Raw genomic sequence first — 24786 nt, 5'->3', positions numbered from 1 at the left:
ACCCAGATTCCCTGGCTCTTAAGCAGAGTTGATTTGAGCCCAAGTCTTCTGACTCCAAATCTAGTTTTCAGAATGTCCTCATCTCGGCCACCTTCAGTTGTTTTCCGTTGCTCTGCTGTTCTTTGATTCAGCCTCTCACCAACTGTTCAACATTTAGCCCTTTCCCAGTTTTTTATGGTTCTCCTCTACTGGAAGATTGAGTACACAAACCTCCCTGGAGAAAGCTGCCTTAGGATCTGTATGTACTCCGGTTTGAGAGATGGGTTTTAATTTGGAGTCCGTCAGGGGTCGCTGCTTTCCTTGGCATCCAGGACACAGGGGTAGGAGAGCTTTCTAGCTGAGGGTAAAGAGAGTAATTGTTCCCTAATTACTTCTTTATTTTCTGACAGTTTCCTCTAGGAGAGTAATGCCACTTTCCCATAATGCAGCGATCCAACCACGTACTTACGTTTGAAGCTTACTCTTTCTATAAACTTGAATCTTGCAGGCGTTTTCCTAGTGGCTCATTGATGTGGTTAGAGCTTTGCTGGTAGTCTGCTTTGCCCCTTGTTCCCAGGACCCTGTTAAGAGGCAGATCCCGAGTGGCAGGTGAAGCTGTGAAGGAGTAGAGGAAGCAGGGAGCTGGCCGTGCAAGTTGCCTCACATCCATGTGGCTGCCACTGACACCCTCTACAGCTTTGTTTTTGGAGGTTTTATTGGAACTGAGTGTTTTTATTACTATGTCCAGCATGAAAGTCAGTGTGGTATGGTGGAAAGAGTAGGGATCTTGGGATCCGGTTTCTAGAATTAGCTGTGGCATTTACTAGCCCTGTGACTTTGGCCAAATCATTTATTCTCTTTGGGCCTTATATTCCTCATCTCTAAAATAGGGTGACCTTGTCTGCCTTAGTCACCTCACTGGATTGTATGGACAGTCAGTCAATAAGCACTTATTTCTTGTTGAATAATGGGTATAAAGAGTTTTGGAGACTGGCAGGGTGTTTATCTTAAGATAGTGAGTCTTGACAGCGAAAGATAGGACCTGATTTTAAGCCCTAACCCTAAATCTAAGTCTATATTGAGGAAATGATGCTTGTGTTAATCTGGATCCTTTAGTTATATATACTACAATGAGCTAGCTCTAAATTATCCAAATATATGTTATTCCCTTTTTGGAATTATAGATAGGAAGCTTTAAATCCAAGGATGACTTTCTGTGGCCATCCGTTGTTTAAAATTTTTAACTCGTTTTTAATAAGTAACTTTTAAAAGTTTACCCTAAATAACAGTGCAGGTAAAATTCAGAATTAAACCTAAAATTCAGCTTTAGAAAAGCTGAAGTAGAGCTGTGTGCGTTTGTCAGTTGTTCTCCATTGCCTCCAGTATCTGTATATATAGTCATCACAGATTCAGAGCTGTAAGGAGCTGAACCTTCCCCAGTGGTTCTCCATTTTACAGGTGAGGAAGCTAAAGACCAGGAGGGTTGTGCTTTGCCCTTGGTTGGCAGTGTCAGGTTGGTAATTGGACTGTTTCAGCACCACCTTTCTTTGCTGTGCAGAAACCCAGTGGGTGTATGAGGAGCCTCTGAGCATCTCTTTCACAAGGGGCAAGTGAGCTCAGGAGAGCCTTAGAAGGCACCTTGGGGATCTTCTTTTGCCCTTCACTTGACACTTGGAAGAGGTCAAGTAACTAAGGAATAAATGACCTCCAGAAACTGCTTCATGGCCAAGTGTCAGTAGCTTTTGAATCATTCCATTTGCCTTTTCATGATACCATTTTTACTTCATTACCTGAGGGTTTGTTTGGCTAGATTGGACTTCATCTAACACAGCCATTGGGAATAGCATTGAGGCTAACGTCTACAGGGCTAATAAGCCATCTTTTAGGAAGGCAGTGGAGCCTAGCTTGTTTTGGGGCCAGCCTTCCATCACCTACAGGCTTCCCCTCTCTAAAAAGTTTCCTTCTTTGAAATCCTTCTCAGAAATGACCTTTTGCTTCCGTTTTCTCTTTTACTTTTGAGGTTACTGTTTCCAGGTACCTTAGTCCTTTTACAGCGATTCCTAAATTTTGGAGTGTTGGGCTCAGGCTTTGAAGATCAAAGGCTTGGATAATTCGCCCCTTATTTATTGTGTTCCATTTCACCCCAATAAGCAATTTGAAATACTCTGAATCAGCTCAAGTGTTCAAAGAAATTGCCAAAGGTGGTAAAAATTCACCATTTGTACCTAATCTGGAGGAAGTTAAATTCTTTCTACTCTCTTTTTGTTGTTATTTTCTTCCATTGTATCTTGCTGGGCACAAAGCCATGGAGCCCTGTGAGCATAGTTCTCCTGGAACCCAATAGCTTGACTTGAATTCATGAATAAGTCTTTTTCATTCTGTGGTCAGTTGGTTTCCCTAAAGCCATTCATCAGTAAGCCAGCCTCTAGCCCTGATGCCCTTCCTGAAAGGGCTTTGGGAAGGCAAGCCCATTACAGAGGATAATGAAAAATTAGAGCTTCTGGTCTAGGTGCCTGAAACCCACAAAAGCATGCATTTTTGCATTTTCAGAAACATAAATGGCTTCCATTTAGCACGGATTAAGAAGAGAAGCCAAGTGAAGCTGTCAGTATATAGTACAAAACTGCTTCCTTTTTACTCCTGACCTGTATGGGTAAGTTGTTCAGACCAGTTTTCAGAGTCCTACTTTAGGTGTTTGTGTATCCTTCAGGGATGGGAGGAATGCAGAAAGGGAGGATGTGGGTCACTGATAATTGTCAGTCCCCTGCTGGATCTGTCGCCTTGTTCTAAATGCTGGCTCGGGAGAAGGAGGGCAGCATGAGACTTGGACGAGGTTAGGCCGTGTCATTAAGAAGCTTACAATATAGGTCATAAAGTGAGGAGATTTCCTGAACTTCTTTTCCACAACTAGTAGTAAGACACTGAAGGATATAACATATTTTTATAAGCCCCAAGTTCATGCCAATTGGTAAAGTGAAGACTGTAGATATATTGTAGGTGGATCCTTAGAAGAACATCCCAAACTATAGATCTTGTTATGGGGGTGGGGGGACAGGATGTCTCAGGGATAGATATATATTCTTCTTTTGCCTCCCTTTGAACTTGGAGAGTGACACCACTGAATTAGAGATGGGGCAGAGGGCTTCTGAGGAATAACTAAAGGACTTTGGATCAAGTGAATGGAGATGACCTTCACCTTACTCAGTAAGATAGTCTGCCCTCCTGAGTTGATATGGGATTCATATTTGTGCCCTACTCTGTCAGTTCATGTGATTTCCTACTGGAGACCTTACTATAAAAATGGAAGGATCTGGTCCCTGGTTATAAAGTCTTCAATCACTCGACAGGCTTTTTCTTTCCAAAACTGTGTCTTTGTCACATCATTATGAGCCAGCAATTCCTTTTTAAATTTATAGCTTTTGTTTTTACATAAAATTTATTTCTAAATAAATTCCTCCCCCATCTCACAAGACTTCCTGGTAAAGGTTTAAAAACCACCTCATCTGACAACATATGCAACAATCCACTCCCATAAATTTCCTCCCTTTCTTCCACCTTCCTCTCTCAAGGGAGGAGGAAAGTATATTTTCATCAGTGTTGCAGTCATCATATCTCTTGTTTTCCTGAGGTCTTACCTAGCATATCTTGAATTTCTCAGGCTTTATTTCTTGGGGCACAATGATATTCCATGTGCCACAGTTTGTTTAGCCATTCCCTAGTCAATCGGTATCCCTTGTCCTTTACTGCGACAAAAAGTGCTATTGTGAATATTTTGGAGTATAGAGAATCTTTCTGGCTTTGACTTCATTAGATTACATGGCCAGTGTGGTAGGATCTCTGTCAAACAGTATGGATATTTTTAGTTCCTTTTTTGCCTTTGTCATTAATTTTTTGTCGCTTTCTTGGACTCATAATTGGGCCCTTACTGAGACCCTGGGTGGTAGCTTTACAGGCAAAAGGAAGAAAAATACAAACTCTTTTGGAGAGATGGAAGGCCGTCATCAAAAGGAACCTTTGGGTAGCTTATGGAAAGGGGAACTTAACCAAGGATAGTGGTAATGAGTCTTTTAATTAATGCAATCTCACAATTAGTTTTAATCACATTCTCTTGTGATGCATATGCCCCCAGGATTTTCACTGTTGAGTGCTTTTATAAATTGGAGTCATAAATAACAGGGTATATAACATTTTACCTCTTTACCTGGGGTCTCAGATGCCACTGCCCCCAATTTCATTTTTTTAATTAAAATCCACAAACAGTAATTCATCCTTGGGACCACAGTTTTAATTCAGAAGTGAATGCTGATCACACTTTTGTATATGTGGAAGAGCTGAATTGGAGGAGGGGATGAGAAAAGATGAATAATTGTCAGAATTTCACATTTCCATCGATGCAAAGACCTCATGAGGCAAAAGCAGTGAATTTGAAACAAGGCACTGGATTCAAATCCTGGCTCTGCCGATACTTGTATGTGACCTTGGACAAATCAAAATCACTTAACCTCTGTGGGGCTCATTTTCTTCATCTGTGGTACTTTGAGCCGATGTGGCAGAGTGGAGCAGAGAATCTCAACTTAGGCAGGCAGTGAGGGGCTAGCAGTAGGCCTGCCAAGTATGTCTTTGGCTTTCTTCTCGCTGTTTTCTGTTACCCTGACTCCCTGAACAAAGGGTTAGTATAGTCCATGGCTCCCTTTGGAAGCAAGGAGCTAGATTTCAAGTCCCTTTCAGGTGGTCGGAGTGTTGATTTCTATATCCAGTTGTGCATCTGGAAGTATCAGCTGCAAAAATCATATTGGAATTTAAGTTCAAGGAAAAGCCAGCTGGTAATCAGAATATGTGGGTGATTGGGGATTTTTCATGAAAGGTCTGTTCTCATCTTCCAGGCCTCCAGAAGAATGCTTTATAATGCTAAAATGACCCTGTGACTCCTTTTTGGGGTGGGGGGCTAGGAGCTGTTTGTTTTCTTCCTGTTCATTTACAGGTTTTGGGGTCACAGCCCTACCCATCCTCACCTGGCCCTCCTTCAGAAGATACTGTTCTGCACTTAGATCAGAGCTAAATAAAGCCACAGGGAGATCTCCACCCCTGCTTCTGCTGCTCAGCTGTATCTAACTGTGACCTACAATGAAACCCGCCATTTCTTAGCCAAAATACCAAAGAGCTGAGGGTGGAAGTTGGATACCTACCCAGAACACCCACAGAAAGGACTCAGGGCAACAGCCAGCAGTGATAAAAAGGAATTACAGATGATGTCGGAGACTGGAGGATAATGTTCAGAAACGATTGAAGAGGGCCTTGGAGGTCAGGTGTCTCCATGGCATCTACATTTTAAAATGCTTCTCTGGAATTTTTAGGGAGTCTTTCTCATATTTTTATAAGTCTTCTGCAAGAAATTTATCACTTTTCTCTCTGTTGAAATATATGATATTTTATCCTGTTCTTTCTGCCTTGAAATCCAAAACTTCTCTCCCATGAGATCTCCCATACCTCCTCTACAAGCCCCGCCATCTCATGGGACGACTCGCCTCAAACTTCACTGAAGAAATCAGCAAGTGGAGGCCATTCCAGGGGAGCGCCCTTGTCTTCCCATCCCATCCCACTTTTTTCTGTAATGAGAGAGGCCAGCCCCTCTACTCGTGTTTTCTATAGCATCTTGTCTCATCATTGAGCCTGTGCTGCCTTCAGACATGCTCACGTCCCACATCCTGAAACCTGAAAAGTAGATTCTGCTGTTCTCTCAGACTGTTGGCCTCTAGGGCTCCCTTTTCTCAGCCAAACTGGGAAAACACTGTCTACACTGGTTTTCTCCTGTTTCTGTCCATTTATTCCACAACCCTTTGCAGTCTGACCTGAAACTGCAGGCAGCAATATATCTCTTACTGCCAAGTGGAATGGCCTTTTTCTCAGTCTTCTTCATCTTTCTTGTCCTCTGCAACATTTCACAGTGTTGACACACTCTCTCCTCTGGGTTTTTGTCTCCTGATTTTCTTTGTATTTGTCTTACTTGTATGTGTTTCTCAGTCACTGCTGGTTCATCAGTTGTATACGGGCTATGATAGCTACACCCTAACTGTGTGTGTACCCCAAGACGTCATCTTGGTCCTTTTTATTTCTACATTCTGTCATTTGAGCTTTCATGGCTTTAATTATCTCTAGATAAACATTGCCAAAATATAGGCCCATTCTCCCAAATGCCAGTACTGCATTACTTGTTACGAATTTCAGACTGAACATGTAGAAATCTAACTTAGTAAATCTGAGTAGAAGTTCTCTCCCCCGCCCCGCCCCCCCCATTTCTGTCCAGGTCGTTCTAGTTTGCCACCTCAGTGAGATCCTCAGGTCTTCACCCCAAGTGTCTACTTAGTGGCCAAATCTTGTTGATTGAGTCTCTGCAACGTCTTTCACATTTGACACCTCATTACTCGCATAGCCACTCCCTTAGTTCAGGTCTGCATCACTTTTTGCCTTAACTATTACAATAGCCTCACAGATATTTTCCTTAAGAATAGTCACTTCCATGTCACATTCCTACTAAATACATTTCAGTGGCTTTCTGTTGCTTCCAGTGTCAAATACAGACCTCTGTTCTTGTATTTCCAACTGCCTGTTAGTCAGATTGTTCAAACTGGATGTCTGGTTGACTTATTAAACTCAACTTACCCAAAACTGAGTTTATCTTTTCCCCCAAACTCTCCCTTTGCCTTACTTCCTTATTATGGTCAAGGGTGCAACCATCTTGCCAGTTACCCAGGCCTGCAACCTAGGTTTCACCTTCAACCCTTCACTCATTCTCTCACTCAATTTATTGTCAAGTGGTCTTGTTGCTGCTTTAAATAACATCTCTGGAATACACCCCCTTCTTCTCTCCTCAGTCACTGCCATCACCCTAGTCCAAGCTGGCAACATCTCACACCTGGACTGATGTTGTATATAGCATCCAACAGCATCTCCATTCCAAACCATCTTCTACTCACTTGTCAAATTGATCTTCCTATAAAATGCACTTCTGCTCTTATCAATCACATACATCCATTTGGTAAATTCCAGTGGTTGACTCTGTTACCTGCCTTCAGGATCAAATACAAAATCCTTTGGGCTTTTATGAGTCCCTCATAACCTGACCCTTTTATACCCTCCATGTTCTCTGTAACCCAGTGGTACTGACCTTGTTCATCTTGAAAAAGGACACTTCAGGTCTCACTTTTTGTAAGAGGCCTTTCCTAGTCTTACTTAATTTTTGTACCTTCCCTCTGAGACTCCACCCCCTCCCCACTTGTACATAATTGTATGTGAGGTCTCTGAGAACAGGGACTGATTTTTTTTTCCCTTTTTCATTAATCTCCATCACATATAACATAAAATAGACAATAAATTCTAGTTGATTTGTTTGGCTTTTAAAGCCCTTGACAGCTGGGTTCTAGCTGTTTCCAGCCTTCTTGTATAATTATTCACCTTCAAGAACTCCACAGTTCATCATAACTGGTCTTCTTGCTGGTCTTGACACACAGTCTTCGATCTCTTGTCTCCAGGGCCTTTGTTTGGGTTGTCCCTCATGCCTAGAATGCATTCTCTCCTCTTCTCTCCCTCAGAGAATCCTTCCCTTCAAGACTAACGAACCCTATTTAGTTGCATTCATAGCTCCAGTAGCTTTAATGATCTGATATGATCATGTCAAACTTGGTGAAAGGAGGAGGTACCCAAATGAGAAGACTTTAACAGCCTCTGGTTATGGTAGAATTGTAGTTTTCCAAAATGGTGTTTTTCAAAGATGAAAATGACTGAGGAAGAGATGTGAATTCACTTATATTCACCTTTCTGAGGTGGTTTTTACAGACCTTTGAGGTTGGGAACACTTCAATGTGGAGCTGCAAGTCTGTACCAAATAGTCTTAGAGAGCTGGGCAGAGAGCTTGTAGCTTGCGCCATAGCATCGCTAGTATGACTGTGTCAGAGGGAGGATTGGAACTCAGGATTTCCTGATTCCAAAGCTCTGTCTACTCAGTCAGCTGGTTCTCCAGGTGGGGAGGGGGAAGGCCAAAACCACTTTCATAATAATATTGAGGTTTTCACTTCTAATACAGTAAGTATCTGTAGATAAAAGTCACATAAACAGAAACTCTTTTGAGTCCTTAATTAATGGTGTAAGGGGTCCCGAGGCCATTGTAGCAAGTTATGTTAACCTTTCTCGTGAAACCTAGGCCCATTGTCAACCTCTAAGGATTTGAGGTTATGGTGTATAGCTGTTACTTTCCACATAACTCATCTTCTAGACTTTTTGGTCCTGTAACATTCTCTTCCTTGTTTACTTTGGGATCAAAACACCCTCTTTTATAAGGCCTTCATTGCTCTGTTTCCTCTCTTCTGAGATTCTTAACCATTACTCCAAAAGTTGTAGAATTAATTGAATATTCTCAGTTCCTGACTGGCATTCCCTCTTGAGTGGACTCAGGTAGAGACAGGAGAAAAAGGTGATTGGTTTGCCACTTGATGCTCCCACTTACTTTCCCCATTAACAGAGATTTTGAACATCGCTACTCAGACAAGCTGCTAAGGAAACACTTGGACTTTCTGTCACCCCCAGACGTTAAGTCTTAGTTCCATTCCCTGTGAGGCATGTGATCTTTAATTCATTTTTATAGTTCCTGTCTTAAAACACAGCTTGAGAAGTCTTTTACAAAGCAACTTTGACTGTTAATTGTCCCAAACATTATAAAGAGCCTTCTGATAAAATTGATTTTTCTTCTCAGGAAATATTGGGGGGTGGGGTTGCTTGTTATCCTGTAATTTTAACCTTTGGACTTTTCCTGGAATTTTCCTGCTTTGTTGTTGCTTGAAGAAATTTCCAACTTAATGCTTCCATCTTAGGAACCAGATTGCCTCCTGATGTATAAAAAGCTTATATCTTTGCCAGGGGTGCCCCTACAGGAGGAAATTTGAGCTGAAGACAGGCTAAGATTAATCCTTGTAATCTGTAGATAGGTTACCTTGTCACTTTGTCCAGGGTGGCTAAAGGCAGAGTTTCAAGGTTATATGCTCCACAGAGGCCTTTTGCCAACTAAGCTCCCGTGTTTCTTTCCTTAGCATTGTTTTTTTTCTTGTGTTGCAAAAGCTTTCAATTTTGTCCATTTCAGTTGGGGCTGAATAGGGTGCGCAAATGAAATAAGTGTGTTGCCTCATTCTGAGTACCAGGAGGTACTGAAAAGCCACTTTTAAATAGGGGACAGGCAGTTGGGATGAGGGAATCCCCACACTTGATTTACTTATTTGTGAACAAAGCTGGGCCTTCTCCCACCTATCAAGAATTGTTTGGCTTTTAAAGGTCACAAACAGTTAAGAGGTGGCCTGGGGAAACAGTCGACTTCCTGACTCCAAGAAGCTTTGACACTCTCCCTAGGGCTGCAGATAATTTGAGATAGGATACTGAAACTGGGAGTTTTTCCCCTGTCAAGGACGTTGTTCTACATTTTTTGGGGGGGGAATCTCCTTTGCGATTGGCCATAAGGAGATGGTGCTGTTGTGGCCCTTCCCTGTGACTTAAATGCAAAAAGCTTTTCCTCTTCTGGCAGCATCAGGAGCCCTGTCCAAAGTCACCAAGGGGTTCCGGAATTGGCAACCTCTGCTTTATTTGAGGCAGATGACAGGAAGCACAAAGGCTGAATGGTCCCATTGGTGGGTGAGGAGGATGGGGATAATGTGGCCCCAGAAGGAACAATACTGTCACTTAGCCAGGCAGGCAGTTTTCTCTTGAGCACATGGCTGTGCTGTTGGGAATGTCTCTTTAGCCAAAGTTGCAGGTGGGGGCCAGCTTGCTGTTGCCCTTAGATAAATGAGCACGTTGTTAATTCAGTCACGTATTTGGAAATCCTGAGGCTTGGGTGTACATGCCAGAGTGAACGTGACTCGGCCTCTCCCAGGTACTTGCTAAGGTTGTAGGTTTTTGTATCCTAACTGTTTTCTTTTCTTCCAGTGTGAGTGACTGCCCCATGTTATGCGGATGCTGATCTGCCATGCTAGCCTGTCTGCCTGGGCCAACTGACCTGTCCTTTCAGCTTCTCTCTCACACGCAGATGAACACTGGACTTCAGAAATGTAAGTTTTGTGGGCAGAACTGGACAGGGCTCCTTGTTCAGGACTGAGGCGGAACCGAAAGGCAAATTTCACCCACGCATTTAACCTGGCTTGTCAGTGACAGTGAGGAAGCAGCTGCCTAATCATGAGGGATACCTGTAGGTTTCAGTGAGATCCACTGTGATGGAAAAATTGCCAGACTTTATTTATTCCCTTCCATAGTGGATGCTTTTATGGGGTTTCTGGGTGATGAAATGGATAGAATACCAGGCCTGAATCAGGAACATTCAATTTCGAGTTCATATCTGTCCTCAGACACTTACTTGATGTGTGACCCTGCGCAAGGCATTTAACCCTCTTTGCCTCAGTTTACTCATCTGTAAAATGAGCTGGAGAAGGAAATGACAAACCACTCCAGTATATTTGCCAAGAAAACTCCAAATGGGCTCATGGAGAATCAGACATGACTGACCAGCAACGTAGCAGATGCTTTGGGGGTGATGGAATGACCCTAGAGAAGAACTTTCACTCTGGTCTTCATTGTGTCAGGCTGGTGGAAACAGAGAGTGCAAATCAGGGCACCACTAGATACCACTTGTGCTGTTGGTTTGTGCAGGTGCTGATCCAGGAATTCCTTTCCCTTGACCTTGCTCCTTATGTGTTGAGGGTTAGAGCCAGGCAGACTTGGAAAGCAGAATGACACTTATCTGGATAGAGGTTTGGGAGCTGCCTTCCTGGAACAGTTGAGAGTTCTTGCTCTCTTACCCAACTCACTGATTTGGACACTCTTATTAGAGTCCGTCTGGGGCTGACAGGTCACTGATATTAGTCCTGGTGACTCCCAAGGGCACTGCCTGAGTTGTGTGTACTTGAGGAGAGGACTTGGAGCTTTAGATTCGAAAGGCATCAAGTGGTCACCCCTGACATTTACTCATGTGACCTTTGAATAAAGATCTCACCCACAGAACCCATTTCGTTTGTGGATATCTCTTATCATTATTTTTTTCATGTATCCAAAAGGATGAACCTCATCTATGCCAGGCTGTGGGGGAACTTACCAGTCCTCTGAGTTTTATCAGAGGTACCCTTCCTCTTCCAGAAGCAAATTAGTACCAGGCCAGCCAGCCTCTGGTTAATCACAATGCAAAGTTTGTGTGTGGCTAATGAAATTAGCTCTTGTTCCATGGTGGAACTGAAGTTATAGGTCTTCGTTTTGTAGTTTTGTGACACAGTGAAGCAAGGTTTGGCACTATAAACCTATTTCTTACATAGTGATAGTTAAATGGTAGAAGAGTCTTTCCTCACATAAGATTGCAGAATATTGTTGTTGGAAAGGGTCTTGATTCCTGTCACCCCTGCCTGAAAGCATAACTTACCCCACAAGTGAAGACCTCCAAGGAGGGAGAATCCATCACTTCGAGGACAGCCTGTTTCTCTTTTGGATGCTCAGGTGGTTATGACATTAAGCCAAAATCTACTTCCTTTAGTTGTTTTTGGCTCGGCCCCTTAGGGTCACGTAGGACAATCTCTCTTGCATATGATTGCCCTTCAGTTAATTAAAGACAACTTTTAGATTCCCTCCAACCTAACCATGTCACATTCCTTCAGCTGATTTTCATGGGACCTGGGACTCAAGTTCTTTCACTGTCCTAATTGCCCTCTACCCTCTCATCCTTCATACTGTGATTCCCAAAACTCTACACCTCACCCAGCAAAGAGATCATCCTTCACTTTTCCTGGAACCTATGCCATTCTCAATGCATCTCAAGATTACATTTCCTTCTTAGGTTGTTGAATCCTACTGCCAACTCATTGAGTTTTAACTCTCCTAAAAATCTCCTGATCCTTAGTTGATAAACTACTATCTGACTCTGCTTTCCTAACCTTGTAATAATGGAATCTTTCCTAAGTCTCCTTCCCTTTTCCCCTTCCAAAGAGCCATCCAACAGAAAGATGGAAAAAAAAGAAAAAATCAGTATTGACTGATCACACTGAAAAAGTCTGAAAACATGTGCCATGTACAACACTTGTGACCCTCTCTCCTCTTTTTGTTTATTTTGTTGTAGTCATTGTGTATGTTTGTTTTCCTGCTTCTTCTCTGTGCATCAGCTCTGCCCATGCTTCTCTCTATTTGTCACATTTGTCCTTTTTTACCACTCAGTCATGTTCTGTTACATTCATGGACCACTGTTTGTCTAGTCTTCCTTAGTTAATGGACATCTCCCTGGTTTCTCCTTCTTTGTTTTCACAAACAGTACTCCTAGAAATATGCTGGTGTATATAAGTTTTCTGTTTTCAATGACTTCTTGGAATCATAAACCTAGTAATGGAGTCTCTGGGTCAAAGGGTGACCTTAGCTTCTTGGCATTATTGTGTATTGCTTAGAGTGTCTTTTTAACCTGTGTCAGACATTACATTTACCCTCCTTGAATTCTGTCAGAGGTTTTGGATCCTGACTTTCCAGTCAGCTATCCCTTAGCTTTACGTCACCCTCTCATTTAGTGAGTCTTCTATCTATGCTTTGATCATCCATCTCACTGATGAAAAATTGACAGTGCAAGGGCCTTTAGCCACATTGCATTAAACCCTTAGACAACTGTAATTCTCTTTGACCTGTTCCACATCCACTTGTGTTATTGTGTAGTCCATCTTTTTCTATTTTTTACACAAAATTATGTGTGACAAATGCTGTGCTAAAACCTGGATTTTATTTATGAATTCTCTTGATCTTCTAGTTCACAGTCCCTTTCGAATGTAATAAGGTTCTGTTTGGCCAGATAGCCCTTTGAAATTAATTACCACTTCCTTTTCTAGGGAAGGGAATAAGTCCCACAACTTGTGAATGTCTGGAGATGTCTTGATGTTTAGTAACCATCTAGAACTAACAATCCTTTCTAGAATTTTGCCAGGAATTGAAGTAGTGTTCACTAATATTTACATACTGTTGTTCTTTTTTCCGTTTTGGAAAATCAAGACATTTGCCCTTCTCCAGACCTGCAGGGTAACTAACCACTCTCCAGTTTCCTGGGATCTTTCAGATGTCATGATTACTCAGCAGTCACATCTGTGATTCTTTTTCAAGACCTGTTGCCTGTAGATCCTTTATAGAATGATTTCTCTTGTAGAATTCTAGCCCATGCATAGGGTCCTACTTACCTTTCTATGAACCCTTTAAAATCTTTCCCCAAAAATTTAGAGTATATTTCAGAGAATTTCCACTTTCTTCTCCTCTATCACAAAATGAAGGAGTGGGTAGTCACTTGTTCCCAATATGTTCATTGTTTTCTATGCCAGATTTCTATTCCTCCCTCTTCATGAAAATCAGGTCTAGTGTAGATTTTGTACTTGTTTGGTTTCTCCATCTTTTGAAGGACAAAATTCTTAATTGGTCAAGTCACTCTGATCTGCTTTTGTCTAGATGTCTGGTCTTTTCAAGCCTTCCATCACTACTATATTCTACCAGTCTGGTGATCTGTTTCCTTAACTCCTTTATTTCTACTTTCTGTCTAGGTGGTCTGGAATATCCTTTTGACAGAAGTGTTTTGTTTTTATCCCTTCACTGACGTGCACCTAAAATACTCTTCCATCATGCTGTACCTCCTCTCACCCCTTTCCTGAATTTCCCAGTGTTGAGTATGCTCTCACACTGTTGGACTCTCCTGCTCTGTTCACCCATTCTCTTTCTTCTGAAAACAACACCCTTGCAGAGCTGTGTGCCAGTAATGGGTCTTATCCTGCCAAGTCTCAGTGATGCTTAGGAGGCCAGACTGTCCTCCTTATGTTAGCACTGTCAGGTCCTCTTGCCTGTTTAAACTTGGACATTTACATTATAGACACTTGAAGTCCTGGGCTTTACTCTTATGGCTTCTTTGGATTTTGTCTCTTGTGACCTTTCTTTTATTGTAGCTACTCTAGAATATCTAGTTCGGGGATGTACGTAGGCAGTCTTCTTTCCTTCCACCTTAAAGCTACTCCCTTCCTCCCCTCGTTAGATTTGCAAGACACCAGGCAACCACATTCTTATCAGCCTTTGTGAGGCTAAGGAATGTGTCATCTTTAAGCCAAGGCCCAGAAGTCCAAATCCTGTTCTCAGAATCTACCTTCTTAGCCAGCTGTTCACTTCTCAAACAGATTTTCCTCTTCTTTATCCCTTGACTTCAGGGGCCATCAGTGAAGAAAATGTAACCTATTCTTCTCCCCCCTCCCCACTTAATAGTATTTCATTTTTTCCAATTACGTGCAAAGATAGTTTCATCATTCCCTTTTACAAAATTTTGAGTTCCCATTTTTTCTTCCTTTCTTCTCCTCTCCCTTCCTCAAGATGGCATGCAGTCTGATATAGATTGCACACATACAACCCTATTAAACATTTTTCCATACTAGTCATGTTGTAAAAGAAGAATCGGAACAAAAGGGAAAAACCACAAGAAAGAAGAAACAAAAATAAAGAGAAAATAGTAAGCTTCAGTCTGCATTCAGACATTATAGTTCTTGTCTGGATGTGGACAGCATTTTCCATAATGAGTCCCTTAGAAGTGGCTTGTATCATTGCGTTGTTGAGAAGAGCTAAATCTCTCAAAAGCTGAACCTCTCGCAGTGTTGCTTGTTACTGTGTACAATGTTCCTCTGCTTCTGCTCACTTCATTCAGCATCATTTTCTGAAATGCGTCAGCTCATCATTTCTTATGGCACAATAGTATTCATTCCATTCATATACCACAACTTGTTCAGCCATTCCCTCATTGATGGGCATCCCTTCAATTTCCAATTCTTTGCCACCACAGAAAGAGCTGCTATAAATATTTTTGTACATGAAGGTCCTTTTACCCTTTTTATGATCTCTTTGGGGATATAGACCTAGTGGTGTTCCTGGATCAAAGGATATGCACAGTTTGGTTGACCTTTGGGCATAGTTCCAAATTGCTCTCTAGAAGGATTGGATCAGCTCACAACTCCATCAACAATACATGAATGTTCCAATTTTCCCACATTTTCTCCACCATTTGTCATTTTTCTTTTTTGTTGTAATAGCTAATCTGATAGGTGTGAGGTAGTACCTCAGAGTTGTTTTAACTTGTATTTCTCTAATCAGTAGTGAGTTAGAGCATTTTTTCCATATGACTATAAATTTAAGGTAACCTATGTTTCTGTGGTTATCAGTTTCTTGCTGAGACCCAACAACTATTGGCAACAATTTTAGGTTCTTTTGGACAGTACATCTGTGTCCATGAATCACCAGAAGATAGTTGTCATTCAGAGAAGCGTAAGAACATTCTCTTTTCTATCTTGAATAAATGTCTTGGGAAGACTGCTAGTGACCAGGTGGACAAGTAGTTACCTCAAGGGAGAGATTGATGGGGGAAAGTGACGGGACAAGGAACCCCTCCTTCTTTTCCCTTCTTCCCCTTTCTGGGTGGTGTCTCACATGACAGCTTCTCTGAGGGCTGTAAAATTTCCTAGAAGACAAGCAGCCACTTTCTCTTTATGGTACAGCTTCCTTTTTTCTTTCCTTCCCTCTTCATAGAATATTCTACTCTCCAGCCACCTGACAAAGATCAAGTTTGCCCTTTTCCACCTTGGATCTCTTTTTCCCCCATTGATTTCCTGCTTCTCTTTCCTTTAGGAATGCCCATTGTTCTTAACAACCTTCAGTGGGGAGGCCATTCCTGGGGTCCCTGCACCATTGGGAGGCAGACCAGCTTACACTTGGAATGAAGAGGGTCTCTTGGCTGGGTCAGAAATAGAAACGTTGCACAATTTTAGAGTCTGATTTCCAGGTGTGAGGTCTGAGCTTATCTCCTTCAAACCCTGCATTGTACTTTACCTTTCTATTTAGTGTGCAAACTGAGACTGAGACAGCTTGAGTGCCTGTGCAGAGGTCACGAAGAGCCAGCATTTGAACCAGCTTCCGATTTTACTGTATAGCAAACTTGCAGCGAATTAAGTTCCTCCAAAACTTAGCCTGCTCCCTCTCCTTACCGATGGAGACTTCTGGCCTTGGTTTATTGGGACTGCTTGTGAGTGAATGTTCTGCCTCTCCCCACAGCAGCTTCTTCCTCACGTGGCAGACCCAGGTCACTTCCTTTCCTGAGTTCCAACAGCTCCACAGCTGCCTCCCGTGCCCGCTCAGACTGGTCACGTCTCTGTTTAACCAGTTTTTACCACCCACCAATCCAGTCTACCCGTTTGTGTGGTTAATGTAATGATTTATTCTGCTTCCCTTGTCTTCTTTGTCAGCTATTGTTTTCTTTTCCTTCCTGAGTCTCTAATTTGGTCCTTACCTTTTAATCTTCTTGAATCTTTTTCTTCCATTCTTTTTCACAGAAATGGGGAGTAGACCTGGACCTTGAAATTTTCCTTCCTCCAGTTTTCTCCTCCAGAAATTTAATTCTTGATTTCACAAGTCTAAATCCTTCTGAATTTCTACAGTTTTCTTACTCAAGTCCTCCTTTCCGAGCCTGAACTCTATTTCCCTTCCTCATAGCTATATAACCTTGGCCTCCAAGTTGGAGATAGGCCAGATGGCAGTTTCTTCTCTGACCTTTCTTCAGACCCTCTAGCACCTTCCTTCTGGAGGGTCTGCAGGGCTCATGGGAAAGACTCTTGGGAGAAGAAGGAGCAGTACAAGGGTCCTTCTAGAATCTCTAGGTCTACTGGATGAACCTGTGCTCCCCCAGGCCAGTCCACCACAAGGGAGCAAGGCTTTCACTTCCCCCATCACAGTCATCTTGGTTACTCAAGTCTTCTTAAAGACGGTTGCTCAGAAAAGAGAATTTCTAGGTTCTTCATCCTCTTCTCCTTCCAAAGAAATCTATATACCTTATGATTTAAAAATAACTGTGCTGTTGATGTGATAGAGCACCTGTCCTTCCTTTTGCCCTTTCTCTTCTCTCTGTGATGGTATTAAGGATAGTCAGCTGTTGGTTTTACTCTTGTGCCTGTCTGGGTCCACCTTTCCCCAGACCAGAGTTCTCCCTCTCCTCCAAAGTGCTAGACTGTGTGAGGATTAGACCCTTGCCATGGTTTAGCAGTGCTATTGAGGGGGCATTTGGGGCCTAGAGTTCTTGGCCCATCTTTGCCATTAACTGACCTGTGTCTGTGAGCAGGTTTTCTGTGGATCTCTGTTTCCTCATTTGTCAGATAATCTCTGAATATGTTTTCAGTTCTTGAACCCTCTAAACTATACGCCTTTATCTCCCTCCAATAAAGCACCTTATGTTACTTCATTTGAGCTTCACAAAGCCTTGGTGCCATAGGTAATGGAGGCTGACACTGTCTCTGTTGTATAGATGAATAAGCAGACTCCCCCTAAGTCGAGTCGGTTGCCCAGAGTCCCCCAGCTGCTGTGTAAAGATGGGGTTCAAATTCAGATCCCTAGATGTTTGGATCTAGTCCTTTGGACCAGATCACATGGTCTGCCTTTGAATAAAGACTACAGTTCATGATAGATTGGCCCTCCTGGCAAGATTTGCTAGTTTAATGTCATAGATGTACCTGCTGTGTGCCTTTCACAGATTGTCCTAGACACTAATTATGACTGTTTTGTGGCCAAAGCAGTAGTGAACACTTTTTGATTAACAGCTGCCTTTTCCATGCATAATAGGAAATGACCAGTTCAAATGACCTTATCAGCTAGAGTTGTCTCATAACCCAACAAAATATGAACTGTTAATAGCAGAAAATAAGACTTAAGAACTCTTTTCCTCCCAGATTTTGTTTTCCTTAAACAGACCTCTTCTTTTGTATTGATTTTTAAAGCAACCATGAGTAGCAATGGCTTGTCAGACTCGTTTCTTTTTTTATTGTCAATTTTCTTCAGACTGGTTTCTACCAAGTTGATTTTGAAATTTCCCAAGGGACTTGGGACATTTAGAGTTTGTTACCATGAGCTACCATAGCCCCTCTGCTCACTTCCATGGTCATCCCTGGAACATGAGGGACTGCGATCAGAGAATTCTCAAACTGAGTATATTTTAGACATTGATTTCAGGCTTCTGTAGGAAGCCTCATTACTCTCTATTGTTTAACCCTCTGCTAGTATGCCTTGTTGCTAAATCTAACCTACACTGACTGGTAGCTGCTTAAAATTGTTTTTTTTATTCATTTTGAACTTAAATACAAAAGGACTAAAAGAGAATTCCATATAAAACCCGTGAATTTCCATTTCAAAACGCTTATCTTTTTTTTTGGAAAATGTGTTTTCTCAGGCTGTAGAGCATTTTATCTTACCACTTGTCTGCCTTCTTGAGGAGGCCCCAGAAGCAATGACGAGGTCACAAGTGCCATTGCAGAGGCAGGAGAAGCAGGTGGGAGGGATTCTGAAGTCACACCTGAGTAAATTCAGGGTGCCTACTGGTGGGAGTTGGGGGAACTGTCTTCCCCTTTCTAGCTTCAGCCACCCCTTCCAAAGAAGAGATTGAACTCTGAATCTGGGAGATTCAATTTTGGCACAGCTTTTTTCAGACTCTGTGCCATCCCCCTTTTTCCTCTGAAATCAAACACAAGCAAGAGCCAGTAATTTCTTAACTCCAGGAAAAGAAGTAATTAATATACTGGAAGTCAAGACCCAATTTTGAAATTCTTAGTGACTTCATTCCTGTTGGAGTAGGCTGCCTGCCCATGCCTCTGTATGCCACCTCCTTCCCTCCCTCCCTCTCTCCTCCATTCTCTCTTTCCCCTCCCCACCCCCTACTCCCCAAACCACACACACCTTTCCCTAAATTTGACAGGGTATCCTGGCAACTTTTAATTGAATGTATTGAACATTAGTCTGCTGTGAAAAGTTCTTCCCAGAATTGGCCTACCTGTCGTCTGCTCAGGTGATCTCCTACATCTGTGGTCCCGGGATCTACTAAGGCTGCTCTGCCTTAGAAACCATATCAGAAGTTCTTGCAAAGCAGCAGGGATTTTCTCATGTGTTGTGCACTTAGGCAGGTTACATTATCAAGATAAGGTTAGCTTCTAATATCTGGCCTCCAACTCATCTCATTTCCTACTGGTGTCTGATAGTCCCCTCCCTCCCCCCAAGCATTGCTGTTGCTACTGAATCTGCGCCATGGTGCTTAGTTGGAATTTTTAATCCCATAGGTGTACAGAGCCAGGTGGCGCCACCAACTTCCCATTTTCTGCAGCAGGCTACACTACTTGAGGCGTAAGGTTGGGTTCTTTTACCTCTTGAGAGCCACATTCTCCTGTATAATTGTTTTCGGTCTTAGCACACATACCCCCTTTGCCAAAATTGGTGGAACCAACAAATATTTAATTGAACACTTGAATTGGCATGGCCCTGGGCTTATTTCTAAAGCTCCCTGCCTTCCCCTCTCTATCTCTTGTTCCTGCCTGACCATGTTCCTAACTCCCTATTTAGAAAGTGTGCAGGTTTTGAGCTGATTGTGCCAGTTAGGCATTAAAAGGAAGAAGGGAGCTTCTCAAAGGTAGTGAGTCACTCTTTCCCCCAGTTCTGGAGCCTAGTGCTGTTCAGGTTACCTTGTAACCCTGTGCTGGGCTGATTGAGGCCAGGCCACCTGGATTGGGGTCCACTCTGAAGCCCTTCTAGTGTCTAATCATTCATTGAATGGTTATTAAGCACCTCTTCTTTCCATTGGGCTATCCCAGGGAGGCAGTAGGAGGTGAGGAGGAATAGAGAGAATGTTCATGTGAAGGAAGCCCTTTGAGCAGGTGTTGCTATCTTTCCACAGGAAGACAGATTGTGTTTTTTCTCTTTTGTAAAAATGGCAGCTAATGAGGGCTCAGTTTGACCAAGAGTACTAGAGGATTCTCCTTGTGAGATGTGAATCCCTCCTCCTCTTCCCTGTTCCCCTCTCCGTCCTGCTGGCGTAGGGCAACTTTTGTCCAGACAGTCGGCAGCCAAGCCTCAGCTCTGAGGGTGAGTGGGAGGTTACGGAGGTTACATGCTCCGTCTTTGTCATTCCTGTCACCTTGTTTGCACTGTAGCGTCCCATGGAGTTCAAGGGGAGTTTCCACTTGTAGAGGTGGGCAGTGGCTGCCTCCCTCCAGCTGTAGGCTTCTCCCTGAGGAGCTCCTGTGTAGATAGGGACCAGCCACCTCACCCGGCCTTTGCTTAGTTTTGAGTCAGGCTCTGGAACATGGGAGCATTTCCTTTGTGTGTGTTCCTGCAAGAGCTTGTTAGTGTATAGCATTCCGTATACAGCCCAGTCTTTCTTGAAAGCCCTGCACAGGAGTTTATCTGATCTGACATGCCTTGGGACAGCCTCATGGTACAGGGTATGGGGAAATCCTATCTCTTACTCTTTACGCTTGCTTTGAGTGCCCTGCTCCTCAGGTCTTGTGCAGGGCTTCGAGGTGGGCGAAAGCCAGAGGGGCTGGTTTGGTTGCCTTGGCACTGATGAGCTCCTCTCTTCCTCCGTCCTTTCCCTGTCTTCCTGTCCCCCTCTATCCTCCCCTGCCCCCACTCTCCCTTTTTCTCTCTCACTCTATCTACAGGGGACACTACACAGAAAATGAGAACTGCTCACTACCCCACCCCAGCCGAATTGGATGCGTATGCTAAGAAGGTCGCCAACAACCCACTGACTATAAAAATCTTCCCCAACAGCGTAAAGGTTCCCCAGCGGAAACACATTCGTCGTACTGTGAACGGACTTGACACGTCGACCCAGCGCTACAGCCCATACCCAGCCCAGGCCACCGCCAAGGCCGGTCTGCTTGCCATCGTCAAAGTGCCGGCCAAAAGCATCGTCAAGGACTTTGACGGCTCCCGTGTCCGGCTGCTCCCAGAGGCCATCATGAACCCCCCGTCGGCCCCATATGCCGCACCTAGCACTTTAACCCATCCCCAGGCCCTAGCCCGCCAGCAGGCCCTACAACATGCACAGACACTGGCTCATGCCCCACCCCAGACGCTGCCACACCCTCAGGGTATCCCACAGTCCCAGGCACTGTCCCATTCCCAGAGCCTCCAACAGGGTTTGGGCCACCCTCAGCCTCTGGCCCAACCCCAGGGTTTGGCCCAACCCCCAACTATGGCTCACCAGGGCCTGCAACACCCCCCCAATCCCTTGCTGCAGCCAGGTTTGCATGGAGGCCGGAAGATGCCAGACGCAGACGCCCCACCGAATGTGACCGTGTCTACCTCAACCATTCCCCTCTCCATGGCAGCCACTCTGCAGCAGACCCAGCCCCCGGACCTGAGCAGCATCGTACACCAGATCAACCAGTTTTGCCAGACGAGGGCAGGCATCAGCACTACCTCAGTGTGTGAGGGGCAGATCGCCAACCCCAGCCCCATCAGCCGAAGCCTGCTGATTAATGCAAGCACTCGAGTGTCGACCCACAGTGTCCCTACTCCGATGCCTTCCTGTGTGGTCAACCCTGTGGAGCACACTGTTGCTACAGCAATGCCTACCACTGGTGCTGTCAACCTGCCTGTGGTAGGGATCAATCGGGCAACAGTGGGCTACCCCAGCGACCTCAAGCCAGTAGCCTGGAACCAGCACCAGTTGGCCCACTTGCAGCAAATGTGCAGTGAGGGTGGTGGCAGCTCTGCCAGTGGCCTGGCAAGCAAGCTTCCTTCCGGGCGAGAAATGGCAGGGCCAGGTTTTACAAGCAAGGTACCCACTTACCCACAAGAACTTTGCATGGGCCAGCCCTTCCACCTGAAACCGCCCTTGGAGAAGCCAACCCCATCCCCACCTGTCAATGGCCCTGCGGCCCCACTGGCCTACCCCAATGGGCATTATTTCCAACCCCTGTGGAACAACATTCTGCCCACACCCAACAGCGACAGCTCCGGCTCACAGGACCTCACCATGCCTTTCCATGGTGGGCAGCCTACAGGTGCGCCCCTCGACTGTGCCGCTGCTGGGACCCACTATCGTGCCGGTGCTGCAGCCAGCACAGTGCCTGGCCAGAACAACTTGATGCAAACAGTGGATTACCTAAGTGGGGACTTCCAGCCGGCCTGCTTCCGTGAGCAGAGCCTGGCTATGCTGAGCAAGGCCCACCGCCCCCCGGGCAACCGGGCCCCTGAACCTACAGATAGTCGGAATCTTCATATTCAGCACCCTGGCTATAGATAGGTGCCATGGTTGTTGAGACACACCATATACACAACACACACATACACACACACGCACACACACACACAGACGCATAGGTTTAGTCTTAATTTTGAGTGAATTGTTTTTAACTTTCATAACTCCTTTGTGATCTTTCTAATTCACTTCCCTGCAGAGGGCTGCTGTGGGCTGACAGTCTGGGCATCTTTGTCCTTCACCATCCTGCCCAGTTCTAAAACATCTCAGAACAGGGTTTTCCTTGGTTTCACACCCCCAACCCCCACCCTTCACCACCCCACCCTCACCTTAGCATGGCCTCTCTTCCCTCCAGGTCGCACGGTAAGCTCGGCTCTCTTGTTGTAACCTTCTGTCCTATCTCTTCTCTTTCCATTCTTTGCCTCCTTCCCCACCAAAAACCTAACCCTGACTTAAGATAGTGGTGCCCACTGAGGGAACGGTCATGGGACTACAAGGTCCCCCTGGAGCCAAAATGTTTGAGCTTGGCCTCTCTCTGCTTCTCTCCCCCTTTGAAATGATTAGATTTCTTAGAGCCCAGTCCCCTTAGCTTAGACCCTCAGAAAACTCTAGAATATCCCCTCCAATTCTTGATTCTGGTTTGACTTCAGGTCTCTCCCAGGGTCTCTGGTGTGTTTATCACCATGTACGGTCGGTGTTCGAACACTGCTCGGTAAGGACCACAATTCTAAGACCTTCCAAAATCTGATCTTAGCCGTATTTCTGTGCCTGACGCCCTGTCCCTGTTCCTTCTCAAAAGCAATGGATGCCGAACACTCCTGGAAGGAGGGTCCCTGTGTCCTTCCCCAGCCTGCTAATCCAATCTCTCCCACACCCCTTCCTCTCTGGGATGAAGAAGAATCACACCGGAGTTTGGAGTTCAAAACAACCTTCCCCACCCCACTTAACAAAAGTAAAATGTGTTTGGTTCTTTCTCTGTCCACTGGCTAAGACTATTGCTCTACACTGTAAGTTTTAATGTAATATTTTGTATGAATGTAGTGTGGGTTTGATTAGCATTGTGTGCGTGGCCCCGAGGGCACATCCACCCACTAGCCACCTTGTGTCACAGCCCCTCAGCTTAAAGAAGAAGGAAAAGAAAAAAAAAAACAAAACACAAAGCCTTAAGCTCTGAACTCTTTCTTTACCAAACAAACAGGAGCATGGTTTTAGTATCTGGAGACCTACCGATTTTGGAAATGACCTTCCCCTGCCCATTGCCTTGTCCCGCACGCGCGTGCACACAGACACACAAAGACGCGTGCGCACGTGCGCGCACACACACACACACACACACACACACACACACACACCCTTTGCGATCAAGTAGCTTCTAGTTCTTTAAAGACTTTTAAAACGTTTTCAGTGACTGAAAACGTAGATGACATTTCTTTGTAACAACTGTTTCTCTCCCTCTGCCTCCCCCCCTTTGAGTTGTAGTCACTAGTTAGTCTGTACTTGTTTTCCTTTTCGAGTTTCTAAGTTTCGCCATGTACCACCCAGACCCTCTTCTCCGTCCCATTCTCTGTCCCTCCCCAGTTCCCCCACTCCTGCATCTCGGGGTCAGTGTGAGCTGATAACGTCCTTATTTAAGATTGGAGGGTTTGGGTCTGTTACCCACTGTTGTTTAGCAAGAAACTCCTTTAGTGAGCTGAAGCAATGTGACTGAAGACTGGTTTTTTAAATTATGTGTTGGCGAGTTGCCTTATATTTAAGAAAAGAAAAAAAGAAAAAAATGCCTGATTGTGTTATGCCAAATGATGCTAGCAACACGAAATCCTAATTTATTTCTGATTGTTCTCCTGCAGTCTGTGTGAAAACTGGTGAAGGCCCCTCAGGGCCCGCAGAAGCACTGGAGGCTTGGCTTTGGCTGTCTCTCCCAGGATGTTTCCCTCTTCTCCTTTCCCTTCCTCTGCCCCAAACTATTCTGTCAAAGCCAGGTTTCAGTGTCCCCTCCCTCTCCCACAGTCTCCCTTACCCTTAGGCAAGCAAGATCTTTCTAGAAGTTAAGTGAGAAACTGTGTCAACTCTCCCTTCTTCCCCTCCCAGCCAAAACAACAGTGGCTCTCTCCAGGCTCTCACACCCATTTAAAGAAATCAGTCTGGAACTGATCTCTTGGGCATTAAAGCCAAACTATCCAACTCAAGTCCTCTTCCTGGTGCAGGGATGCAGGGGGCTGAACCACTTGGCTCCTCCAATGTCTATGGATCATGTACTGTGAACCCCCTGGCCCCCTTCTGCAGCCCCTTTTTTGGGGATTGTTGAGAGAGCAGGTGAGTCTCTTCCCCCACCCCCACCCCACCAGCAATAAGGGTCCAACATGAGGCTGCCTCACACCCACCCTTCCCTGGCCCAGGGAGAAATGGGCTCCCCACCCATGTTCATAAACTGTAGCATTATCTGCCTCTCTCACCCAGCTGCCTCCTTCACCTGGGGTGATATATGGGTGTGATGGGGGGGGTGACTTATTATGACTAGTACAAATCTAGCCTTCTGACCTTGTCCTATTTATTTAATGCTGTGAATGTTTGAGGTGGATTTTATTTTCTGGTTAGAACACAGTTTCCAATGTTGGATTAGTAGCCAGTTCAGGAAAAGCGGTTCATCTGGAAACCACCCAGGCCACCTCTTTCCTTTTGGGGAGAGGTCCTCAAATTTTTGTCCCATCCACACAGAGATCCCTTTT

The 24786-nt window shown here is 44.5% G+C and overlaps 1 protein-coding gene across 3 annotated transcripts in view; it reads left to right on the top strand.

The window, feature by feature from the left end:
• The window catches only part of FAM222B (family with sequence similarity 222 member B), a 61728-nt gene extending 37842 nt beyond the window's left edge, over positions 1–23886 (top strand). For 2 of the 3 annotated variants that reach the window (XM_072639788.1, XM_072639789.1), the window contains exons 2-3: positions 9946–10067; positions 20511–23886. In XM_072639788.1, the coding sequence (XP_072495889.1) occupies positions 9986–10067; positions 20511–22105 (1677 nt within the window). In that variant the 5' untranslated portion in view covers positions 9946–9985 and the 3' untranslated portion in view covers positions 22106–23886. Of the gene's footprint in view, positions 1–9945; positions 10068–20510 lie in introns of those variants that run through there. The other variant, XM_072639790.1, reaches the window with a different exon arrangement.
• The last annotated feature ends 900 nt before the right edge of the window (positions 23887–24786 follow it).

This window comes from Notamacropus eugenii, chromosome 2 (assembly GCF_028372415.1).
Source record: "Notamacropus eugenii isolate mMacEug1 chromosome 2, mMacEug1.pri_v2, whole genome shotgun sequence".
Taxonomy (NCBI): Eukaryota; Metazoa; Chordata; class Mammalia; order Diprotodontia; family Macropodidae; genus Notamacropus; species Notamacropus eugenii.
This window is presented reverse-complemented; position numbering and strand designations above follow the sequence as displayed.